The 20,895-nt window shown below is 43.8% G+C and overlaps 1 protein-coding gene across 5 annotated transcripts in view; it reads right to left on the reverse strand.

The window, feature by feature from the left end:
- Positions 1-20,895, reverse strand: part of TNC (tenascin C) — a 253,590-nt gene that overhangs the window by 145,542 nt on the left and 87,153 nt on the right. For all 5 annotated transcript variants that reach the window (XM_089673551.1, XM_089673552.1, XM_089673553.1 and 2 more), the window contains exons 3-5: positions 8,452-10,137; positions 4,294-4,557; positions 1,216-1,331 (exon numbers count right to left, since the gene is read on the reverse strand). In XM_089673551.1, the coding sequence (XP_089529677.1) occupies positions 1,216-1,331; positions 4,294-4,557; positions 8,452-10,137 (2,066 nt within the window). The remainder of the gene's footprint in view (positions 1-1,215; positions 1,332-4,293; positions 4,558-8,451; positions 10,138-20,895) is intronic.

The raw sequence follows: 20,895 nt of genomic DNA on the forward strand, positions 1-20,895 counted from the left end.
ATGATTCACAGTAGGGATGGTGTTCTTGGTATGCAACTCATCCTTTTTCCTCCAAACACGACGAGAGAATTTTAGACCAAAAAGTTCTACTTTGGTCTCATCTGACCACATGACTTTCTCCCATGCCTCCTCTGGATCATCAGGAGGTCATTGGCAACCTTCAGACGGGCCTTGGACATGTGATGACTTGAGCAGGGGAACCTTCCGTGCAATGCATGATTTGAAACCATGACGGCGTAGTGTTCTACCGACAGTGACCTTTGAAACTGTGGTCCCAGCTCTCTTCATGTCATTGACCAGCTCCTCCCTTGTAGTTCTGGGCTGATTCCTCACCTTTCTTATCATCAGTGATACCCCACGAGGTGAGATCTTGCATGGAGCCCCAGTCCGAGGGAGACTGACAGTCATCTTTAGCCTCTTCCATTTTCTAACAATTGCTCCAACAGTTGATCTATTTTCACCAAGCTGCTTGGCAATTGCCCCGTAGCCCTTTCCAGCCTTGTGGAGGACCACAGTTTTGTCTCTGGTGTCTTTTGACAGCTCTTTGGTCTTGCCCATGGTAGTAGTTGGTGTCTGACTGACTGTGTGGTGGACAGGTGTCTTTAAAGAGCTCAGACAGGTGCTACTAAGTTAGATTAATGAGTGGAGTAGAGATGGACTTTTTAAAGGCACAGTAACAGGTCTTTGAGAGCCAGAATTCTTGCTGTTTCTTAGGTGTTCAAATACTTCTTTTCAGCAGTGCAAGACAAATACATTCTTTACAAATCATACAATGGGATTTCCTGATTTTGTTTTTTTAATTCTGTCTCTCAGAGTGGGAATGCACCTACAATGTGAATTTCAGACCTCTCCATGATTTTAAAGTGGGAGAACTTGCAAAATCGCAGGGGGTTCAAATACTTCTGTTCCTCACTGTATGCCAATATATTTGGGAAGAACATTTTTAAAATATATTTAAAATATATTTTTCCTCCATGTGGCCTTGCTTGGGGGGGCTCGTGCCATGCTTGCTCCCGACCCAGCTCTGTGAATGTATGTAGGTTAAAAGCCTTCAGTCATTAGAACCATTTTCACAGTACCCTTCACTGGAAACACCCTCATTCCATCACTTGGAGGGGGTTCACATACTTTGTCACCATATCATGTACATACCAGTTCAAACTGAATCTCACGTTTTGTTAATGTAAATGATCCTAGAACTTTATCTCTACTTACAGTGTTCTGGAATATAAGTTTCCATGTGTCAAATGAAATATCTAGTGGTTCCCATTCAACATCTACAAAGGTCTCCTTCACGGTCTTAAACCTCAGATCATCTGTGGTGGGCAAGTCTGTAAAAAAAAACAAAAAAACACCAGATGTTGGCCATTACCGAATGGCATGCTATATTTTACAAACTTCATAGGTTAACTAATTGAATAAATGAGATGAAGAACAACCTTAAATCCTTTATCTTCCTACAGTTGACCTTGAAGACTACCCCAGGAGTCCAGCAACTTAGAAAGATCTAATATGCAAAAGCCAATTGGCCTGACCTTCCCATGCTTCACTCCTGGTCCAACACTTGGATGAATGGACTTACTGGTCGATGGTAAATCAAGGAATGAGGGAGAGGAAAGCATTGCATTGAGACGAACTACTTCATAATGGCTACAGATGCAACCAGATGGACTTGGATGAACCAGATGGACTTGGATGAACTAGATGGACTTGGATGAAGCAGATGGACTTGGATGAAGCAGATGGACTTGGATGAACTAGATGGACTTGGATGAAGCAGATGGACTTGTGTCTTTTTTCAACCTGATAACCCTTGGCTAACTAGGTAACTATGTAACCAAGTAACAATTATGTAGCCCTGAAATTGTATACTGCTGCCCCTCTCTGCCAATCTCTTCACTGGCTTCCACTAGCCCAGCATAGAAAATTCAAAATACAGGTGTACCTCGGTTTAGGAACACCTCGGTTAACGTAATTTTCGGTTTACGAATGAAAATCCATTGAAAATAATGGTTCGGTTCACAAATTGTTTCTGCTATACGAATGGAATTAATTGGTTTTCAATGCATTTACTATTTTTTTTTTATCATGTCCCTGTACAGTATTTATCCCTTTAAAGTGCACTTTATAAAGCGTTTTGAACAGATAAAATACTTTTTTTTAACTTTTTTCTGACCTCCGGAACGGATTAATTGGTTTTCAATGCATTTACTTTTTTTTAATCATGTCCCTGTACAGTATTTATGCCTTTAAAGTGCATTTTATAAAGAGTTTTGAACAGATAAAATACTTTTTTCTTACTTTTTTCTGCATGTTGAAATGCGTTTTTTAGATATTACAACATATATTAAAATATTTTTAAAAATATATATGTTTTAAATATATCCTTCAGATTTTTTTAACATGTAAAAAAAGTCATTTTAACATATATTTCTACGTATATTTGTAAATGTTTTCCAAAAATGTAGATTTATATTTTAAAAGACATACAGCTTATTTGAAATGTATTTTTAAAAATATTTTTCATATATTTTGTAATAAAAAAGCATTTCAACATGCAGTATATATATATATATATATATATATATATTTATTGAAATAGATTTTTAAATATATTGAATACGGCCAAAATTGTAGCATTTCCAATATATGTCAATATATTTGGGAAGAATATTTTTAAAATATATTTCAAATATATTTTTCTTCCATGTGGGATATGTGCACCATATTGCAACAAATGCAAAGGAGCAAATAAGTTAGGATGAACAACTTTAGTTTGTTGGCTTTAAACTCTTACTGCCAGCGCCTCCCGGCCCTTTAAGAGTTTCAGAAACCGGGAGGCGGGCGGGGTTTTAGGGTCATGTGACCACTGTGATTCGCCGTCACGGTGGTCACATGATCAGTAAAGGTCCCGATCGCAAGGGTAGATTGGGACCTTTCTGTGAGTCATGGACATATGTGCTGGAAGCATGCAGGGCGCGCGCTCTCAGCACGTATGTATATTTTAATGGCACACAAATATGCAGCTTCTTGGCATCAAGGCCCAGATGCCGAGAGGCCGCATATTTGCATGCGCTTGGTGTCAAGGTTAACTAATGTGTGTTTTGGAAAAATAAAAAAGGTTCAGGGTGTTACAAGGTCTTCTATATCCAATAGAACTTTATTTGATAAAACTAGAATAAGCCTTAGTAGGGTTTTCTTTTTCTAAGATCCAAAGTTGGCCAAAAAACTGCAAGGGTTGGATTTCCGACAACGCCGAGACACCTTGAGAGTAATCCACCAAAAAAGTCAGCATAGAGACAGATATATTCTCTAGATCCACTTTTTCTCCACCAGGGTTCCATAGGACCCTGTGGTTTCTTCAGACGTTGCTAGGGGTTCCTTGAGCAATGAGCAGCTTCTGTCTCTCAAATGAGTAGCCTTTGACACCAGCGATCTTTTTAGGTATGTGTAAGGGGCAGGTTCTTCCCAGTGACCACAAATATAAGGAGCTTTGTTCTCACTGACCATCACACTAACGTATTATGAGCCACAGATTTAGTCATTATTAGCATGGGTTACATGGGATTGGAAAGTTAATTCAAGCGTTCCTCCATGGTAAAAAGGTCAATCAAGGCTGCTCTAGCAGCATTAATATGGGTTACAACCAGCAACTGTACAGCTAGAAGTTCAGCCACATCTTGTTGAATTATCTGATATACTGCAACCTCTTTATCTGCAAAGACTATCAAATATGGCAATATAGAGTGGGTTTTACTCTTCGCTTCCCTCTCCGTACCCCCATTTTCCTTTTTCTGGTGATCCCAAATGTGCATTTGAGGTTGCTTCACAGAAATAAAGCTGAAGGTCAATGGAGCTTCCTAAGCTTTTCCGTAAAGAGAAGATGCCCCTTGGTGACCAGAAGAGCATGGGGTTGGAAGTGGTGCTCCAATAATAGTTCTGTCCACCAAAATATAATTTTGTTATTGGCAAAGTCTACCAAATACAACATGGTAGAGTGGTTTCTCCTGTATGTTCCCCTCTCTGTCCCCCTCATTTTTATATCTTTTTTTTTGGTGAGCCCAAATAGATTTGAGGTGGCATCACGGAAATCAATTAGGCTGAAGGTCAAGGAAGCTTCTTAAGGTTACCTGTAAGTAGAAGATACCCTTTGAGAAGAACATGGGATTGGAATTGGTGGTTCATGCATAAATCTCCAGTAATAATTCTGTCCATGGACATATCATTTTTATTATCCAACTGACCAACCTTCATCAGGCGCCTGAGCTCATACATACATCAAAAATGACTTACGCGTTGCAACTCTTGCACTGACAGGGATGCTCTTTCGGTCCCTCAGGATGGCGTAGACACGAACCAAATACTCCACGCCTGGTTCAAGCTCCTTAATGGTGGCTGTGGTCTGGTCTCCAGGCACACTAAAATCCAACTCCAGTCCTCCAACGCTTGTTGGAGTGTATGTGATCAGATACCCAGTGACTTTGATTTTGTTGGCCCATTCGAGATTTACGGTTTTTGTGGTCACGTCAGTCACAACTAGGTCTTCTGGTGGTGATACTGTTTGGCGGGAGCAAAATGTAACAAGATAGGTTTCAATATTCTTTTATATAATCGGATACAATGTGAGAGCGTTAATTAGCTTACAACCCCCACTGATGGTGAAAAATTATTAAAAGGTTTTAATTGAATGTCCACCATTTCAGTAAAACACAGTGATACATATATAAGGGTCAAATGTATGGTTTTAAACATTTATGTAGAAATTCTGGATGAGCTCATTCCCACATGGAAGAAAAATATATTTGAAATATATTTTAAAAATATTTCCCCCAAGTATATTGACATATATTTGAAATGCTATGATTTTGGCCAAATTCAATATATTTCAAAATATATTTCAATAAATATATATATATATATATATATATATATATACACTGTATGTTGAAATGCGTCTTTATTACAGAATACATTTCAAATATACCGTATGTATTTAAAAATGCAAAATCTACATTTTTGGAATGCATTTACAAATATATGTAAAAATATATGTTAAAATGACTTTTTTATATGTTAAAAAAAATCTGAAGAATATACTTAAAATATATATTTTTAAAAAAATATTTTTCATATAATTTGTAATATATAAAAAATGCATTTCAACATACAGTACATATATATATATATATATATATATATATATATATATATATATACAGGTGATACTCGAAAAATTAGAATATCGTGCAAAAGTTCATTTATTTCAGTGCAGCAACTTAAAAGGTGAAACTAATATATGAGATAGACTCATTACATGCAAAGCAAGATAGTTCAAGCCGTGATTTGTCATCATTGTGATGATTATGGCTTACAGCTCATGAAAACCCCAAATCCACAATCTCAGAAAATGAGAATATTGTGAAAAGGTGCAATATTCTCGGCTCAAAGTGTCCCACTCTAATCAGATAATTAAGCCATAACACCTACAAAGGGTTCCTGAGCCTTTAAATGGTCTCTCAGTCTGGTTCAGTAGGAATCACAATCATGGGAAAGACTGCTGACCTGACACCATCACTGACACCCTCCATAAGGAGGGAGAGCCTCAAAAGGTAATTGCAAAAGAAGTTGGATGTTCCCAAAGTGCTGTATCAAAGCACATTAATAGAAGGTTATGTGGAAGGGAAAAGTGTGGAAGAAAAAGGTGCACAAGCAGCAGGGATGACCGCAGCCTGGAGAGGATTGTCAGGAAAAGGCCATTCAAAAGTGTTGGTGACTTTCACAAGGAGTGGACTGAGGCTAGAGTCAGTGCATCAAGAGCCACCACACACAGACGGATCCTGGACATGGGCTTCAAATGTCGTATTCCTCTTGTCAAGCTGCTCGTGAACAACAAACATCAGAAGCGTCTTACCTGGGCTAAAGAAAAACAGACCTGGTCTGTTGCTCAGTGGTCCAAAGTCCTCTTTTCTGATGAGAGCAACTTTTGCATCTCATTTGGAAACCAAGGAACCCGAGTATGGCGGAGGAATGGAGAGGCCCAAGGACCCCGAGTATGGAGGAAGAATGGAGAGGCCCAAGGGCCCCGAGTATGGAGGAAGAATGGAGAGGCCCAAGGACCCCGAGTATGGAGGAAGAATGGAGAGGCCCAAGGACCCCGAGTATGGAGGAAGAATGGAGAGGCCCAAGGACCCCGAGTATGGAGGAAGAATGGAGAGGCCCAAGGACCCAGAGTATGGAGGAAGAATGGAGAGGCCCAAGGACCCCGAGTATGGAGGAAGAATGGAGAGGCACAAGGACCCAGAGTATGGAGGAAGAATGGAGAGGCACACACTGCAAGATGCTTGAAGTCCAGTGTGAAGTTTCCACAGTCTGTGTTGATTTGGGGAGCCATGTCATCTGCTGGTGTTGGTCCACTGTGCTTCATTAAGTCCAGGGTCAACGCAGCCGTCTACCAGGAGATTTTGGAGCACTTCATGCTTCCTTCCGCAGACAAGCTTTATGGGGATGCCGACTTCATTTTCCAGCCGCCCACACTGCTAAAAGCACCAAAACCTAGTTCAATGACCGTGGGATTACTGTGCTTGATTGGCCAGCAAACTCGCCTGACCTGAACCCCACAGAGAATCTATGGGGCATTGCCAAGAGAAAGATGAGAGACATGAGACCGAACAATGCAGAAGAGCTGAAGGCCGCTATTGAAGCATCCTGGTCTTCCATAACACCTCGGCAGTGCCACAGGCTGATAGCTTCCATGCCACGCCGCATTGAGGCAGTAATTGCTGCAAAAGGGGCCCAAACCAAGTACCGGGTACATACGCATGCTTATACTTATCAGAGGTCCGATATTGTACAATCCTTGTTTTATTGATTGCATGGAATATTCTCATTTTCTGAGATTGTGGATTTGGGGTTTTCATGAGCTGTAAGCCATAATCATCACAATGATGACAAATCACGGCTTGAACTATCTTGCTTTGCATGTAATGAGTCTATCTCACATATCAGGTTCAGTTTCACCTTTTAAATTGCATTACCGAAATAAATGAACTTTTGCACGATATTCTAATTTTTCGAGTTTCACCTGTGTATATATATACTGTATGTTGAAATGCATTTTTTTATGGTATATTACAAAATATATGAAAAAATTTTTTTGAACATAGAAAAAAGTCATTTTAACATATATTTTTACATATATTTATAAATGCATTCGGAAAATGTAGATTAAATGTTTTTTTAAAGACACACGATATATTTGAAAATTTATTTTTAAAAATATTTTTCATATATTTTGTAATATATAAAAAACAAATTTAAACATACAGCATATATATATTTATTGACATATATTTTGAAATATATTGAATATGGCTGAAATTGTAGCATTTCAAATATATGTCAATATATTTGGGAAGAATATTTTTAAAATAAATTTCAAATATATTTTTCATCTATATGGGTTGGTAGGGAACAAAGGGTAACTCTTACTGCTAACCACCTTGCCCAGTGGCGTATTCAGGTTTTGTGCTGCCCTAGGCAACACAAAAATTGTCGCCCCCCCCACCCACAGAAAGAGCCTGAAAGAGCACCCCTGCCCTCCACTACTACTGCCCCCCCATACACCAGCCACCATCCCCCATGGCGAGAGAGAGAAAGACACTCGCCTTCACAGCTCCGGACATCCCCAGGAACGAGAGTCGGGCTGTGCATACACCGTCATGAAACCCACAGCATCTCTCGGAACCCACCAGGTCCCCACGGCGCGTGTGCCCCTTCTTCCGTCCCTTCTTCCAAGGGGCAGTGCTGCCCCCCCTGAAAAATTCTGCCCTAGGCAAATGCCTTGTTTGCCTTGTGGTAAATACACCCCTGATCTTGCCTTCAAGACTAAGGACTGGCATGGGGCTTTAGAGAGACCTCAAAAGATTTCTTGACCCAATGGACCTTCCATTATCTATTGACCACCTATTGATCCTCAGACATTTACTGGCCCCAGCTGTTTTATTGACCCCCTTGGATAGTCCCATGAACCCTTTGGGGCCAATAGTGACCATTCGTAAAGCTTACCCTTGTGGTGGACAGCAAGTCTTCACTTCAGTTTGCCAAGGGCTACACCCTCCAGCAAAATCTTTACCTCCAACACTTTGGGCCCCAAGCTAAGCTCTGTTGTTCCTTCCATTGGCTCCTGAATGACTGATATTCAGGAGCCAATATTATTATGACATTATGTAGGGGCCACCCAATGGAATCAGAGCACCTAGCAGGCTTGCAAAGAAATCGACACACCTGAAAGTGTTGGATGCTAAAATTCTGTTGGAGGCTAGGTCATGGACCTTGAAGACTTTGTTCCTGCCAGAGAGGTAAGTACTAGGAGTGTTTGGAAATGTAATAATACGGTCAGAAAATGATTTCGAGGGGAAATAACAAAAAACGAAAAGTTTCAGTTGGACTTACCTTCATCGCAGAACTCTCCGATAAAACCTTCATCGCAGACGCATTGTCCATTGACGCAACGGCCTTGGTTATGGCAGTCATTAAGGCACGTGAGTTCTCCACAGTTGTCACCGGTGTATCCTTCGTTGCATATGCACTGACCATCAACGCACACTCCTCTGTTCTTACAATCATCGGGGCATCGCAGTTCACCGCAATCATCTCCGATGAATACGTTGTCGCATACGCACTTTCCGTTCACGCAGCGTCCTCTGTGGTTGCAGTCGTTGGGGCACTTGAGTTCAGAGCAGTCTTCTCCCATGAATCCCTCATCACACACGCACTGCCCGTTGACGCAACGCCCTCTGTTATTACAGTCGTTGGGGCAACTTAGTCCGCTGCAATCGGGACCCGTGAAGCCTTCGTCACACACGCACTGTCCGTTGACGCATCGTCCCTTGTTGTTACAGTCGTTGGGGCACCTCAGCTCACTGCAGTCCGGACCCTTGAGCCCTTCATCACAGACGCACTTTCCATTGACGCATCGTCCCTTGTTGTTACAGTCGTTGGGGCACCTCCGCTCACTACAGTCCGGACCCGTGAACCCTTCATCACAGACGCACTTTCCATTGACGCAGGTTCCTCTCTTCTTACAGTCGTTGGGGCACCTCAGCTCACTACAGTTCAGACCCTTGAACCCTTCATCACAGACGCACTTTCCGTTGACGCATCGTCCCTTGTTGTTACAGTCGTTGGGGCACCTCCGCTCACTACAGTCCAGACCCGTGAACCCCACATCACAGACGCACTTTCCGTTGACGCAGGTTCCTTTCTTCTTACAGTCGTTGGGGCACCTGAGGTCACCACAATCGGCTCCAATGTATTCCACGTCGCAAATGCACTGTCCGTTGACGCAACGGCCTCTGTTGTTGCAGTTGTTTGGACACCTGAGTTCACCGCAGTCCTCTCCTACGTATTCTTCTTTGCAAATGCAAACGCCGTTGACGCAACGCCCCCTGTCGTTGCAGTCGTTGGGGCATTTTAAGCCACCGCAGTCGTCGCCGCTGAAGCCCTCGTTACACACGCACACTCCGTTCACGCACACTCCATTGTTGTTGCAGTTGTTTGGACAAGCAAGCTCTCCGCAGTCCTCTCCGGTAAACCCTTCTTCACAGAAGCACACGCCGTTGACGCAGCGGCCGCGGTCAAAGCAGTCGTTGGGGCAGATCAGCTCGCTGCAGTCCTCTCCTGTGTAGGGGTAGTCACAGACGCACTCATTGTCCACGCAGCGTCCACGGTTGTTGCAGTTGTTGGGACATTTTGATTCGCTGCAGTCCGCCCCGGTGTAATCCTCATCGCACACGCAATGGCCATCCACGCACTTTCCGTGCTTGCCACAAGGCACAGGACAGACCTCCTCGCCGCAGTCTTCCCCGCCATAGCCTTTAAAGCAAATGCACACGCCATTGACGCATCTTCCTTGGTCGTTACAGTCGTTCAGGCAGGTCATCTCACTGCAGTCCTCTCCGGTGAAGCCCGGATTGCAAACGCATTTCCCGTCCACACATATTCCCCTATCGTTGCAGTTTCCAGGGCATTCTGCTTCCGTACAGTTGGGTCCTTTCCACCCGGCCTCACAAATACAACCGCAGATTTCAGTGCTGTAGTTTCCGTGCCCATTGCAGTAAGGCTTGGTTTCCAATAAACCTGTAAAAGATAACAAAAAAAGGAGATTAGAACGATGTTTCTTACGAGATTAGAACGATGTTTCTTACGAGATTAGAACGATGTTTCTTACTAATAGAACTGTAGCAAGGCTATGGATATTCAAATATTTACATATTATTAAACTGAACTACGGCTAAAATAAAAAATAAATAAATAAAAGAAAGAAAGATTACAAATAAAAACTAAATAAAATAAAAATTTGTAAATAATAAATAGATACAAAATAAATAATAAATAATTAAAATACGAAACAAAATTAAATAAAATAATAGTTAAATATTGAAAAAAATGCAAACAAATAAATAAAATACAAATAAATAAATAACCAATTACAAATTTCACACATATATATATATATATATATATATATACACATATATTGGTACATATATATCTATATATATATATATGTGTGTGTGTGTGTATATATATATATATATATATATATATATATATATATATATATACATATACAAATATATATATAATTATTATTTGTAATTGCTTATTTATATATATTTACAAATTGATAATAAAAATAATAAATAATTATAAATAAAAGATTTATATATATATATATATATATATATATATATATATATAAAAATCTTAAAAATCTTTATATATATATATTAAAATATATATATATATATATGTGTGTGTGTGTGTGTGTGTGTGTGTGTGTGTGTGTGTGTGTATATATATATATATATATATATATATATATATATATATATATATATATTAAAGAAATAAGTATTTGATCCCCTACTGATGTTGAATGTTCGCCCACTCACAAAGAAATGATCAGTCTAAAAATCAAATGGTAGGTGTATTGTAACTCTGAGAGACAGAATAGCAACAAAAAATTAAAAAGAAATGCATGTCTAACAAATGATGCATTGATTTCCATGTTCATCTATCTATTATACATATATATCTATATATATCTATATATAGATATATATAGATATATATATAAAATGAAAAATAATAATTAAATATTTGAAATAAAATAATTAATAATAATATTAATGAAATATAATTAATACATAAAAGAAATATGCAAATAATAAACAGACAAACAAATAAATAAAAAAAGTTGTACATTAATAGGAAAAATAACAATGCAGAGCTGTCCCCCGCAGTACTCCTTTTCCACCACTAGATAAGCTCAGTCTTATGGGTTGAGTGACAGCCAGCATCATTCAACCTACTTCCCCTAAGCCCACAAACTCATGGACCGTCCCCCTGGGGCGGGGTTATCACGAAGCCTAGGCTCAAGCATCATTACCTGAGCATCATTCAGCAGCAGTAAGGACAGAAAGACCAAACTAGGAAAAAGCAAAAACCTGATTTGTTGACTTCACTGGACTATACCAATATCTATCTCAAAATACATTAACACCAAACCTAAAAAAAAGTACTGGGGAGTATACCAGCCTGCTCATAGACATTCAAATATTTACTCATTCCCAACGTTGAACTCCAGCTAAAAAAAATAGTAAAAAAAATAATAATAATAATAATATTAATTACTAAATAAATAAGTTGTTCATTAATAGAAAAAATAAAGATCTGAAACCGTCCCCCACAGTACTTCTTTTCCACCACTAGATGAGTTCAATCTTATGGGTTGAATGACAGCCAGCATTGCTCGACCTACTTCCCCTGAGCCAAGGGTGTCATGGACGGCCCCCCCCCCCCCCCCTGGGATGGGGTCATCATGTAGCCTAGGCTCAAACATCATTACGTGAGCGCTATTCAGCAGCAGTAAGAACAGAAGGACCAAACTAGGAAAAAACAAAAACCTGATAATAAATTGACTTGAAAACCCTCACTAACTTCTAAAGCTGCAACCGCTGTGGAATAATTCATCCCCAAGCTTTGTAGCAGAAGCTCCACAGCTTTGATTGCACTTTGTCTTCATAAATCAGCTCCCCCTGCCAGCAGTGAAATGGCAGCTTCCAGCCTTTTAACCCTCCCCAGGAAGAGGAAAGAGAGCAAAGTGCTGATAACTGACTTGAATGACTCCACTGCTTCCAAATTGAACATGACTTGCTCCACAGTGGCTGCAGCTACAGATATCAGTGAGGGCCCTTACCGAAATGACTGCCAGTGGTCACCAGAGGTTGCAGAAAAGTCTTTGTTCTGCCCAAATGACATAGGTACCCTAATTTATAAGGTCCTACACTGTGATGGCTGCCAGAGGTCGCCAGAGGTTGCAGAAAGGTCTCTGTTCTTGACCTACCACTTTCTCCACATGTGCCCAAATGACATGGGTACCCTAATTTATAAGGTCCTACACCAAGATGGCTGCCAGAGGTCATCAGAGGTTGCAGAAAGGTCTCTGTTCTTGATCTGCCACTTCCTCCAGGTGTGCCCAAATGACACGGACACCCTAATTTATAAGGTCCCACACCAAGATGGCTGCCAGAGGTCACCAGAGATTGCAGAAAAGTCTCTGTTCTCGACCTACCACTTCCTCCAGGTGTGCCCAAATGACACGAACACCCTAATTTATAAGGTCCTACACCAAGATGGCTGCCAGAGGTCACCAGAGATTGCAGAAAAGTCTCTGTTCTTGACCTACTACTTCCTCCAGGTGTGTCCAAATGACACATGCACCCCAATTTATAAGGTCTCATTCCAAGATGGCAGCCAGAGGTCACCAGAGTTTGCAGAAAGGTCTTTGTTCTTGACCTACCACTTGCTCCAGGTGTGCCCAAATGAGATGGGTACCCTAATTTATAAGGTTCTACGCTGTGATGGCTGGCAAAGGTCACCAGATGCTGCAGAAAGATCTCTGTTCTTGACCTGCCACTTCCTCCAGGTGTGCCCAAATGACATGGGTACCCTAATTTATAAGGTCTCACGCCAAGATGGCTGCCAGAGGTCACCAGAGATTGCAGAAAGGTCTCTGTTTTTGACCTACTACTTCCTCCAGGTGTGCCCAAATGACACGGGCACCCTAACTTATAAGGTCCAATTCCAAGATGGCTGCCAGAGGTCACCAGATGTTTCAGCATCCAAAAGGACAGCTGCTAACTCTGAGACACAAACGGAGGTCAGGGGGGGGACAATTCCCTCTAGGGCAGGGGTGTCCAAACTATGGTCCTCCAGGTGTTGAGGACCTGCAAGTCCCAAGAGGCCTGCAAGACTCTGACAGCCACAGGCAAGACTCCCAGAGGTAGAGGCATGATGGGACTTGTAGTACATCAACAGCTGGAGGGCCATAGTTTGGACACCCCTGCTCCATGGACACCACTCCCTCTGTATAACAGCACAGCGCCACCTACTGGATAGAGGAAAACACGCACCTCTCTATACACGTTTTAAAGTATGCTTTTCATGCATTAACACCCGTTGCATTGGAAAGCTCTTTCTAATGAACGAGCCGGCAAAGCACCAAAACATCTCCAAAGAATGGACTTGCATCGTTTTTGGCATCGCATTCCACCACAACACATTGTTGTTTGTTACAATGTTGTTCCTAAGCTGTTTGTACAAGGGGCGAACTGACAACTTATGCGGCCTCTGGGCAATAGGGGATCATGGGGCCCCTGTGTCCTTGCCCAAACTCAAAAAAGCCTATGAAAAAGGTACCAGGGGCATCTCATGGGGCCCTCTACTGACCCCGGGCCCTCGGGCAGTGCCTGAGTTTCCAAATGGTCAGTCCGCCCCTGGTTTGTACTCTCCAGGAACCTCTCCCTGCTCTAGCCACCCTCCCTGTCCCTGACCCACCAGGGACAGGGAGGGTGCCTGAACGACACGGGTACCCAAAGATGGCTGTCAGAGGTCACCAGAAGTTGCAGCATCCAATCAGTCAGCTGCTACCTTTGAGACGCAAATGGAGTCCAGGAAGGGAAAAATCCCCTGTATAGACAACACTCCCACTGTTGAATGGCACAACGCCACCTACTGGACAGAGGGAAGCCTGCCTACACAGGTGCTATTCAAAACTAATAGCACCACAAAACCCACGTTACATAGGTTAATGGGCTTTGCGGTAATGGAGCATGTAAGTTTGCTGCAGACCTAACTCTCATGACTAGATGGATATAAATTCCAGTTCTTCGGCACATAGTACGACTCCCTTTTATGTATTTCAGTTGTGTATTGAGCACTTGGCATGGAGTTCAGCTTTAATATAGTATTTGCATGAGACCAAGCTTTACAAAACCAGAAAGCAGTCGCAGCTCCCCACCTGAATTCCTGGCATGGCTCCGTCAACGGCCATTACTTCTACACTCAGGCCAAAAAAGGCATTCCACCATCTCCCACTGAACATGCTATTAATACGGAGGGCCTGGTGGCGGCTGAATACGGTGTAAAGCTTCTGTCACATATTCCCTCCATGATGAATTTGAGGAATAACCCGTGCTGAGAATGAAGGGGCCAAGTCGCTGTGCTGCAACTATTCGGGGCTGGTAGAGGCATTAGGTGCATATCTCTGCTCTGATATGGATTTGTAGGAATACAGGGGGAGCATGTTCTCAGGTTTGGACACGGGGCTTAGTGGTTGACTCTTCCTTTGACTCCCAACCAGGACTTTATCTGTTGACAGAGGCCATTCTTCAGCTACTGTGGCCAAGGGTGCTACTAATCAAGCGGATCTGTGCTTGATTAGCAGCTGACCTGCTATTGAAGCCTTGATGTCTCTTTAAAGAGGACCTGTCAACTGCCTAATGCTATCACATATGACACATTTTTATACCCCCCGATAAATGCTTGATTAGCTGCAGCTGACCTCTAATAGACTTTTGATGTCTCTATAAAGAGGACCTGTCACTTGACCAATGCTATCACATATGGGGAATTTTTATACCCCCCGATAAATGCTGGATTAGCTGCAGTTGACTTCTAATAGGCCTTGATGTCTCTATAAAGAGGACATGTCACTTGCCCAATGCTATCACATAGGGGGCTTGTTAGACCCCTGGGATATGCTGGATTAGCTGCAGCTGACCTCCTAATAGACCATTGATGTCTCCAACCAGAGGACCTGTCTCCCAACCAGGGCTTTATCTGTTGACAGCGGCCATTCTTCAGCTACTGTAGCCAAGGATGCTGCTAATCAAGCGTGATCTGTGCTTGATTAGCAGCTGACCTGCTATTGAAGCCTTGATGTTTCACCTGCCCAATTCTATCACATATGGGGAATTTTTCTACCCTAGAGAAATGCTTGATTAGCTGCAGCGGACCTTGAATAGACTCTTGATGGCTCTATAATGAGGATCTGTCACTTGCCCAATGCTATCACATAGAGGGCTTGTTAGACCCTTGGGATATGCTGGATTAGCTGCAGCTGACCTCCTAATAGACCATTGATGTCTCCAACAAGTGGACCTGTCTCCCAATCAGGGCTTTATCTGTTGACAGCGGCCATTCTTCAGCTACTGTAACCAAGGATGCTGCTAATCAAGCATGATCTGTGCTTGATTAGCAGCTGACCCGCTATTGAAGCCTTGATGTCTCACCTGCCCAATGCTATCACATATGGGGAATTTTTATACCCCCCGAGAAATGCTTGATTAGCTGCAGCGGACCTCGAATAGACTCTTGATGGCTCTATAATGAGGACCTGTCACTTGCCCAATGCTATCACATAGGGGGCTTGTTAGACCCCTGGGATATGCTGGATTAGCTGCAGCTGACCTCCTAATAGACCATTGATGTCTCCATCTAGAGGACCTGTCTCCCAACCAGGGCTTTATCTGTTGACAGCGGCCATTCTTCAGCTACTGTAGCCAAGGATGCTGCTAATCAAGCGTGATCTGTGCTTCATTAGCAGCTGACCGGCTATTGAAGCTTTGAAGTCTCACCTGCCCAATGCTATCACATATGGGGAATTGTTATACCCTAGAGAAATGCTTGATTAGCTGCAGCTGACAGGCTCTTGATGTCTCTAGAAAGAGGACCTGTCACTTGCCCAATGCTATCATATAGGGGGCTTGTTGCCCCCTTGTGATATGCTTGATTAGCTGCAGCTGACCTCCTAATTGACCCTTGATGTCTCCATCAAGAGGACCTGTCACCTGCCCAATGCTATCATATAGGGGGCTTGTTGCCTCCTTGTGATATGCTTGATTAGCTGAAGCTGACCTCCTAATAGACCCTTGATGTCTCCATAAAGAGGACCTGTCATTTGCCCAATGCTTTAACATAAGGAGCCCGATAGCCCTGTCATTTGCCCAATTCTATTACACAGGAGCCTTGTTGTCTCCTTTGTGTTATGCTGGATTTATATCTTGATGTCTCCATTAAGAGAACCTGTCACCCGCCCAGTGCTTTCACATAGGGGCTTGTTGTCCCCCCTTGTAATATACTTGATTAGCTTTGGCTGACCCCTAATAGACCTTTGATGTCTCCATCAAGAGGACCTGTCACCTGCCCGATGCTATCACATAGGGGCTTGTTAGACCCCTGGGATATGCTTGATTAGCTGCAGCTGACCTCCTAATAGACCTTTGATGTCTCCATAAAGAGGACCTGTCACTTGCCCAATGCTATCATTTAGGGGGCTTGTTGTCCTCCTTGTGATATGCTTGATTAGCTGCAGCTGATCCCTAATAGACCCTTGATGTCTCCATCAAGAGGACCTGTCACCTGCCCAATGCTATCACATAGGGCAGTGATGGCGAACCTTTTTGAGCCCGAGTGCCCAAACTGCAACCCAAAACCAACTTATTTCTTTCAAAGTGCCAACACTGCAATGAAACCTGAATATCGAGCTTTTGGTTTAGAAAAAACAACTCGTACAGTAGTGCAAACTAATTAACAGTACAGGGATGACCAGAGACTATGGACACAGTACAGGGATGACCAGAACTGCGGACAGTACAGGGATGACCAGAGACTGCGGACACAGTACAGGAGATGACCAGAGACTGCGGACACAGTACAGGGATGACCAGAGACTGCGGACACAGCACAGGGATGACCAGAGACTGCGGACACAGCACAGGGATGACCAGAGACTGCGGACACAGCACAGGGATGACCAGAGACTGCGGACACAGCACAGGGATGACCAGAGACTGCGGACACAGCACAGGGATGACCAGAGACTGCGGACACAGCACAGGGATGACCAGAGACTGCGGACACAGCACAGGGATGACCAGAGACTGGGGACACAGCACAGGAGATGACCAGAGACTGGGGACACAGCACAGGAGATGACCAGAGACTGGGGACACAGCACAGGGATGACCAGAGACTGGGGACACAGCACAGGGATGACCAGAGACTGGGGACACAGCACAGGGATGACCAGAGACTGGGGACACAGCACAGGGATGACCAGAGACTGGGGACACAGCACAGGGATGACCAGAGACTGCGGACACAGCACAGGGATGACCAGAGACTGGGGACACAGCACAGGAGATGACCAGAGACTGGGGACACAGCACAGGAGATGACCAGAGACTGGGGACACAGCACAGGGATGACCAGAGACTGGGGACACAGCACAGGGATGACCAGAGACTGGGGACACAGCACAGGGATGACCAGAGACTGGGGACACAGCACAGGGATGACCAGAGACTGGGGACACAGCACAGGGATGACCAGAGACTGGGGACACAGCACAGGGATGACCAGAGACTGGGGACACAGCACAGGGATGACCAGAGACTGGGGACACAGCACAGGGATGACCAGAGACTGGGGACACAGCACAGGGATGACCAGAGACTGGGGACACAGCACAGGGAAGACCAGAGACTGGGGACACAGCACAGGGATGACCAGAGACTGGGGACACAGCACAGGGATGACCAGAGACTGCGGACACAGTACAGGAGATGACCAGAGACTGGGGACACAGCACAGGGATGACCAGAGACTGGGGACACAGCACAGGGATGACCAGAGACTGGGGACACAGCACAGGGATGACCAGAGACTGGGGACACAGCACAGGGATGACCAGAGACTGGGGACACAGCACAGGGATGACTGCTGACCTTTGGGGAGGGAGGGGGAGCGGGTACCTGAATTTGACAGGTACCCGCTCTTACTTCCGCAGAGTTTTTTTTTTTTATCTTACCTGTTCCTCGATCCAGCCGCGCGCTGTCTTCCCGGCTTCTGTAGTGTGGGCGCTCGTCGGACAGCCGGATGCCCAGTGCGCATGCGCGAGAAGCGCTGCGCTTTGTGATTGGTCCGGCGGCTTCTGGGATCTGTCATGTGTCCCAGGTACCGCCTTACCATTCACAAGGAGCACTGCTTCTTGTGCATGCGCACTTGGGACCCGGCTGTCACGCACACTACAGCCGGGAAGACAGCGCGCCGCTGGATTCTCCTGGCGTGCCCACAGATAAGGCTCGGCGTGCCGGCTGTGGCACGCGTGCCACGGGTTCGCCACCACTGACATAGGGGAATTGTTGGCTCCCTTGTGTTATGCTGGATTTGCTGCAGCTGACCCTCTAATAGACTCTTGGGGGTTTATTTACTAAAGCTGGAGAGTCCAAAATCAGACTCCCTTCTGCATAGAAACCAATCAGCTTCCAGGTTTCATTGCCAAAGCTTCATTGAACAAGCTGAGGTTAGAAGCTGATTGGTTTCTATGCAGAAGGGAGTCTGATTTTGGACTCTCCAGCTTTAGTAAATAAACCCCTTGATGTCTCCAAAAAGAGGACCTGTCACCTGCCCAATGCTATCATATAGAGGGCTTGTCCTCTTGTAATATGCTTGATTAGCTTTGACTGACCCCTAATAGACCTTTGATGTCTCCATAAAGGGAACCTGTCACCTGCCCAACGCTATCATTTAGGGGGCTTGTTTCCCCCTTGTGATATGCTTGATTAGCTGCAGCTGATCCCGAATAGACCTTTGATGTGTCCATAAAGAGGACCTGTCACCTGCCCAATGCTATCACATAGGGGGGTTGTTGGCTCCCTTGTGTTATGCTGGATTTGCTGCAGCTGACTTTCTAATAGACTGTTGATATCTCTATAAAGAGAACCTGTAACCTGCCCAATGCTATCACCTAGGAGGATTGTTAGCTTCTTGTGATAGCAATAAAGTTAAATAAAAAATACAAAATATTATAAACGTAAAAAAAAAATTATATAAATTAAAAAAACATGGAACGTAGAGCATACATGTGTATGTAAATATGAATTGTGCAACACATCGGTCGTATCTCGATGAACGTCGGAGTGAGAGCAATCATTTTGGGGCCATAATTCATAGTTACAGTAACTCTAAGCTGATTACCTCTCTAAAGTCTTTTCAAGCAACACCTATGGACACCTATGAAGAATTTGGGCTTTTGTAGTTTGTTTTTTTTTTATTTCACAGGTGTGTGTAAATTTAAGGCTTGACATGTTGGGTATCTATTTACTCGATGTAACCCAATCTTTTGTTATTTACCAAAACACTGGGTATAAAATTGTGTTTGTTTGCACTAAAATTCATTTTAGTGTATTTTATCTTGAAAATAAATTGCTGTACAAAAATCAGGCAACAAATACATGTCAGGGATCTCTCCGATCCCCGCCGCGATGGTCCCGGCGCAGGCGCAGTGCACCGCCCTGTGCAGGGACACGGGCACTAGGTCCGGGCCGGCCGCGGCGTTCGAGTTCGCGCATGCGCAGTAGAAGCCGCGGCCGCCCGCTGGGCACCAATGGCAGCGCAGGGCGGGATATTTAAATGGCCCTGAGCTGTCATTCAGTGCCTTCTGGTCTTCCCTGCATCCTGTGAACCTGTGAACCTGTGAATTGTAAGTTGTGACCCGGATTGTACCTGACCTTGCTGTTTTCTCCTATCCTGACCCTTGCTTTGCCTGACCTCTCTCTTGAATGCCCCTGATTGGATTTGACCTGCTGTTGCTGACCTGGCGTGTGACCCGACCATTCTATGCCCGCTGCCTTGTACCTTGCCGTCCTCTCTGTTACCGACCCGGCCCGTCTGACCTTGCTCATCCATCCCTTGCAGTGGGGTCTTCTGACCTCCTCACATCAGACTCTTCCCCGCGGGAGCCCTTGGCGCATACCACTACCACTGCGGGACGCACCCAGTAGCCACGACCTGGTCTCGGGGGGCTCCAAGTCCATCCCCACCATCAGGGGCCCTGGTGAACAAGCACCCTGGGACTTAGATTCCGTGCGCTGGGGACGCCTATTCAGTGGAGTGCTAGTGGTACCGCCAGGCGGTCCCTTACAATACAACTGCAACAATTGCAGCAACAGTGAGAATTATACCTCTTGTTGCTTTCGGCGGGTGATCCACAAACACCCTGCAACCGTGTGTTGTGCCACGGGATCATGGGGTTCAAGTAAACAGTAAGGAGGTGATACAATTCCTCCTTACCCCCTTATTTGTAATGGGCTTTATATTTTTACATATTTATTCATATATATATATATAGATAGATAGATAGATAGATAGATAGATAGATAGAGAGGGAGAGAGATTTATTATACATCCATATTATTTATTATTGCAATTATTCGTCATTATTTATTATTATTCATTCATTATTTTTCATAATGGGTTCTATATACTGTATATATATATATATATATATATATATATATATATATATAGTGAAGGAAATGTGTATTTGATCCCCTGCTGATATTGAATGTTTGCCCACTCACAAAGAAATGATCGGTCTAAAAATTGAATGTTCGGTGTATTGTAACACAGAGAGACAGAATAGCAACAACAAATTCAGCAGAAATTCATGTCTAACTAATGATGACTGATTTCCATGTTCATGAG

The sequence above is a fragment of the Staurois parvus genome, unplaced genomic scaffold (genome assembly GCF_062004578.1).
Source record: "Staurois parvus isolate SC_StPar_1 unplaced genomic scaffold, SC_StPar_1.0 ptg000140l, whole genome shotgun sequence".
In the NCBI taxonomy this organism is placed as follows: domain Eukaryota; kingdom Metazoa; phylum Chordata; class Amphibia; order Anura; family Ranidae; genus Staurois; species Staurois parvus.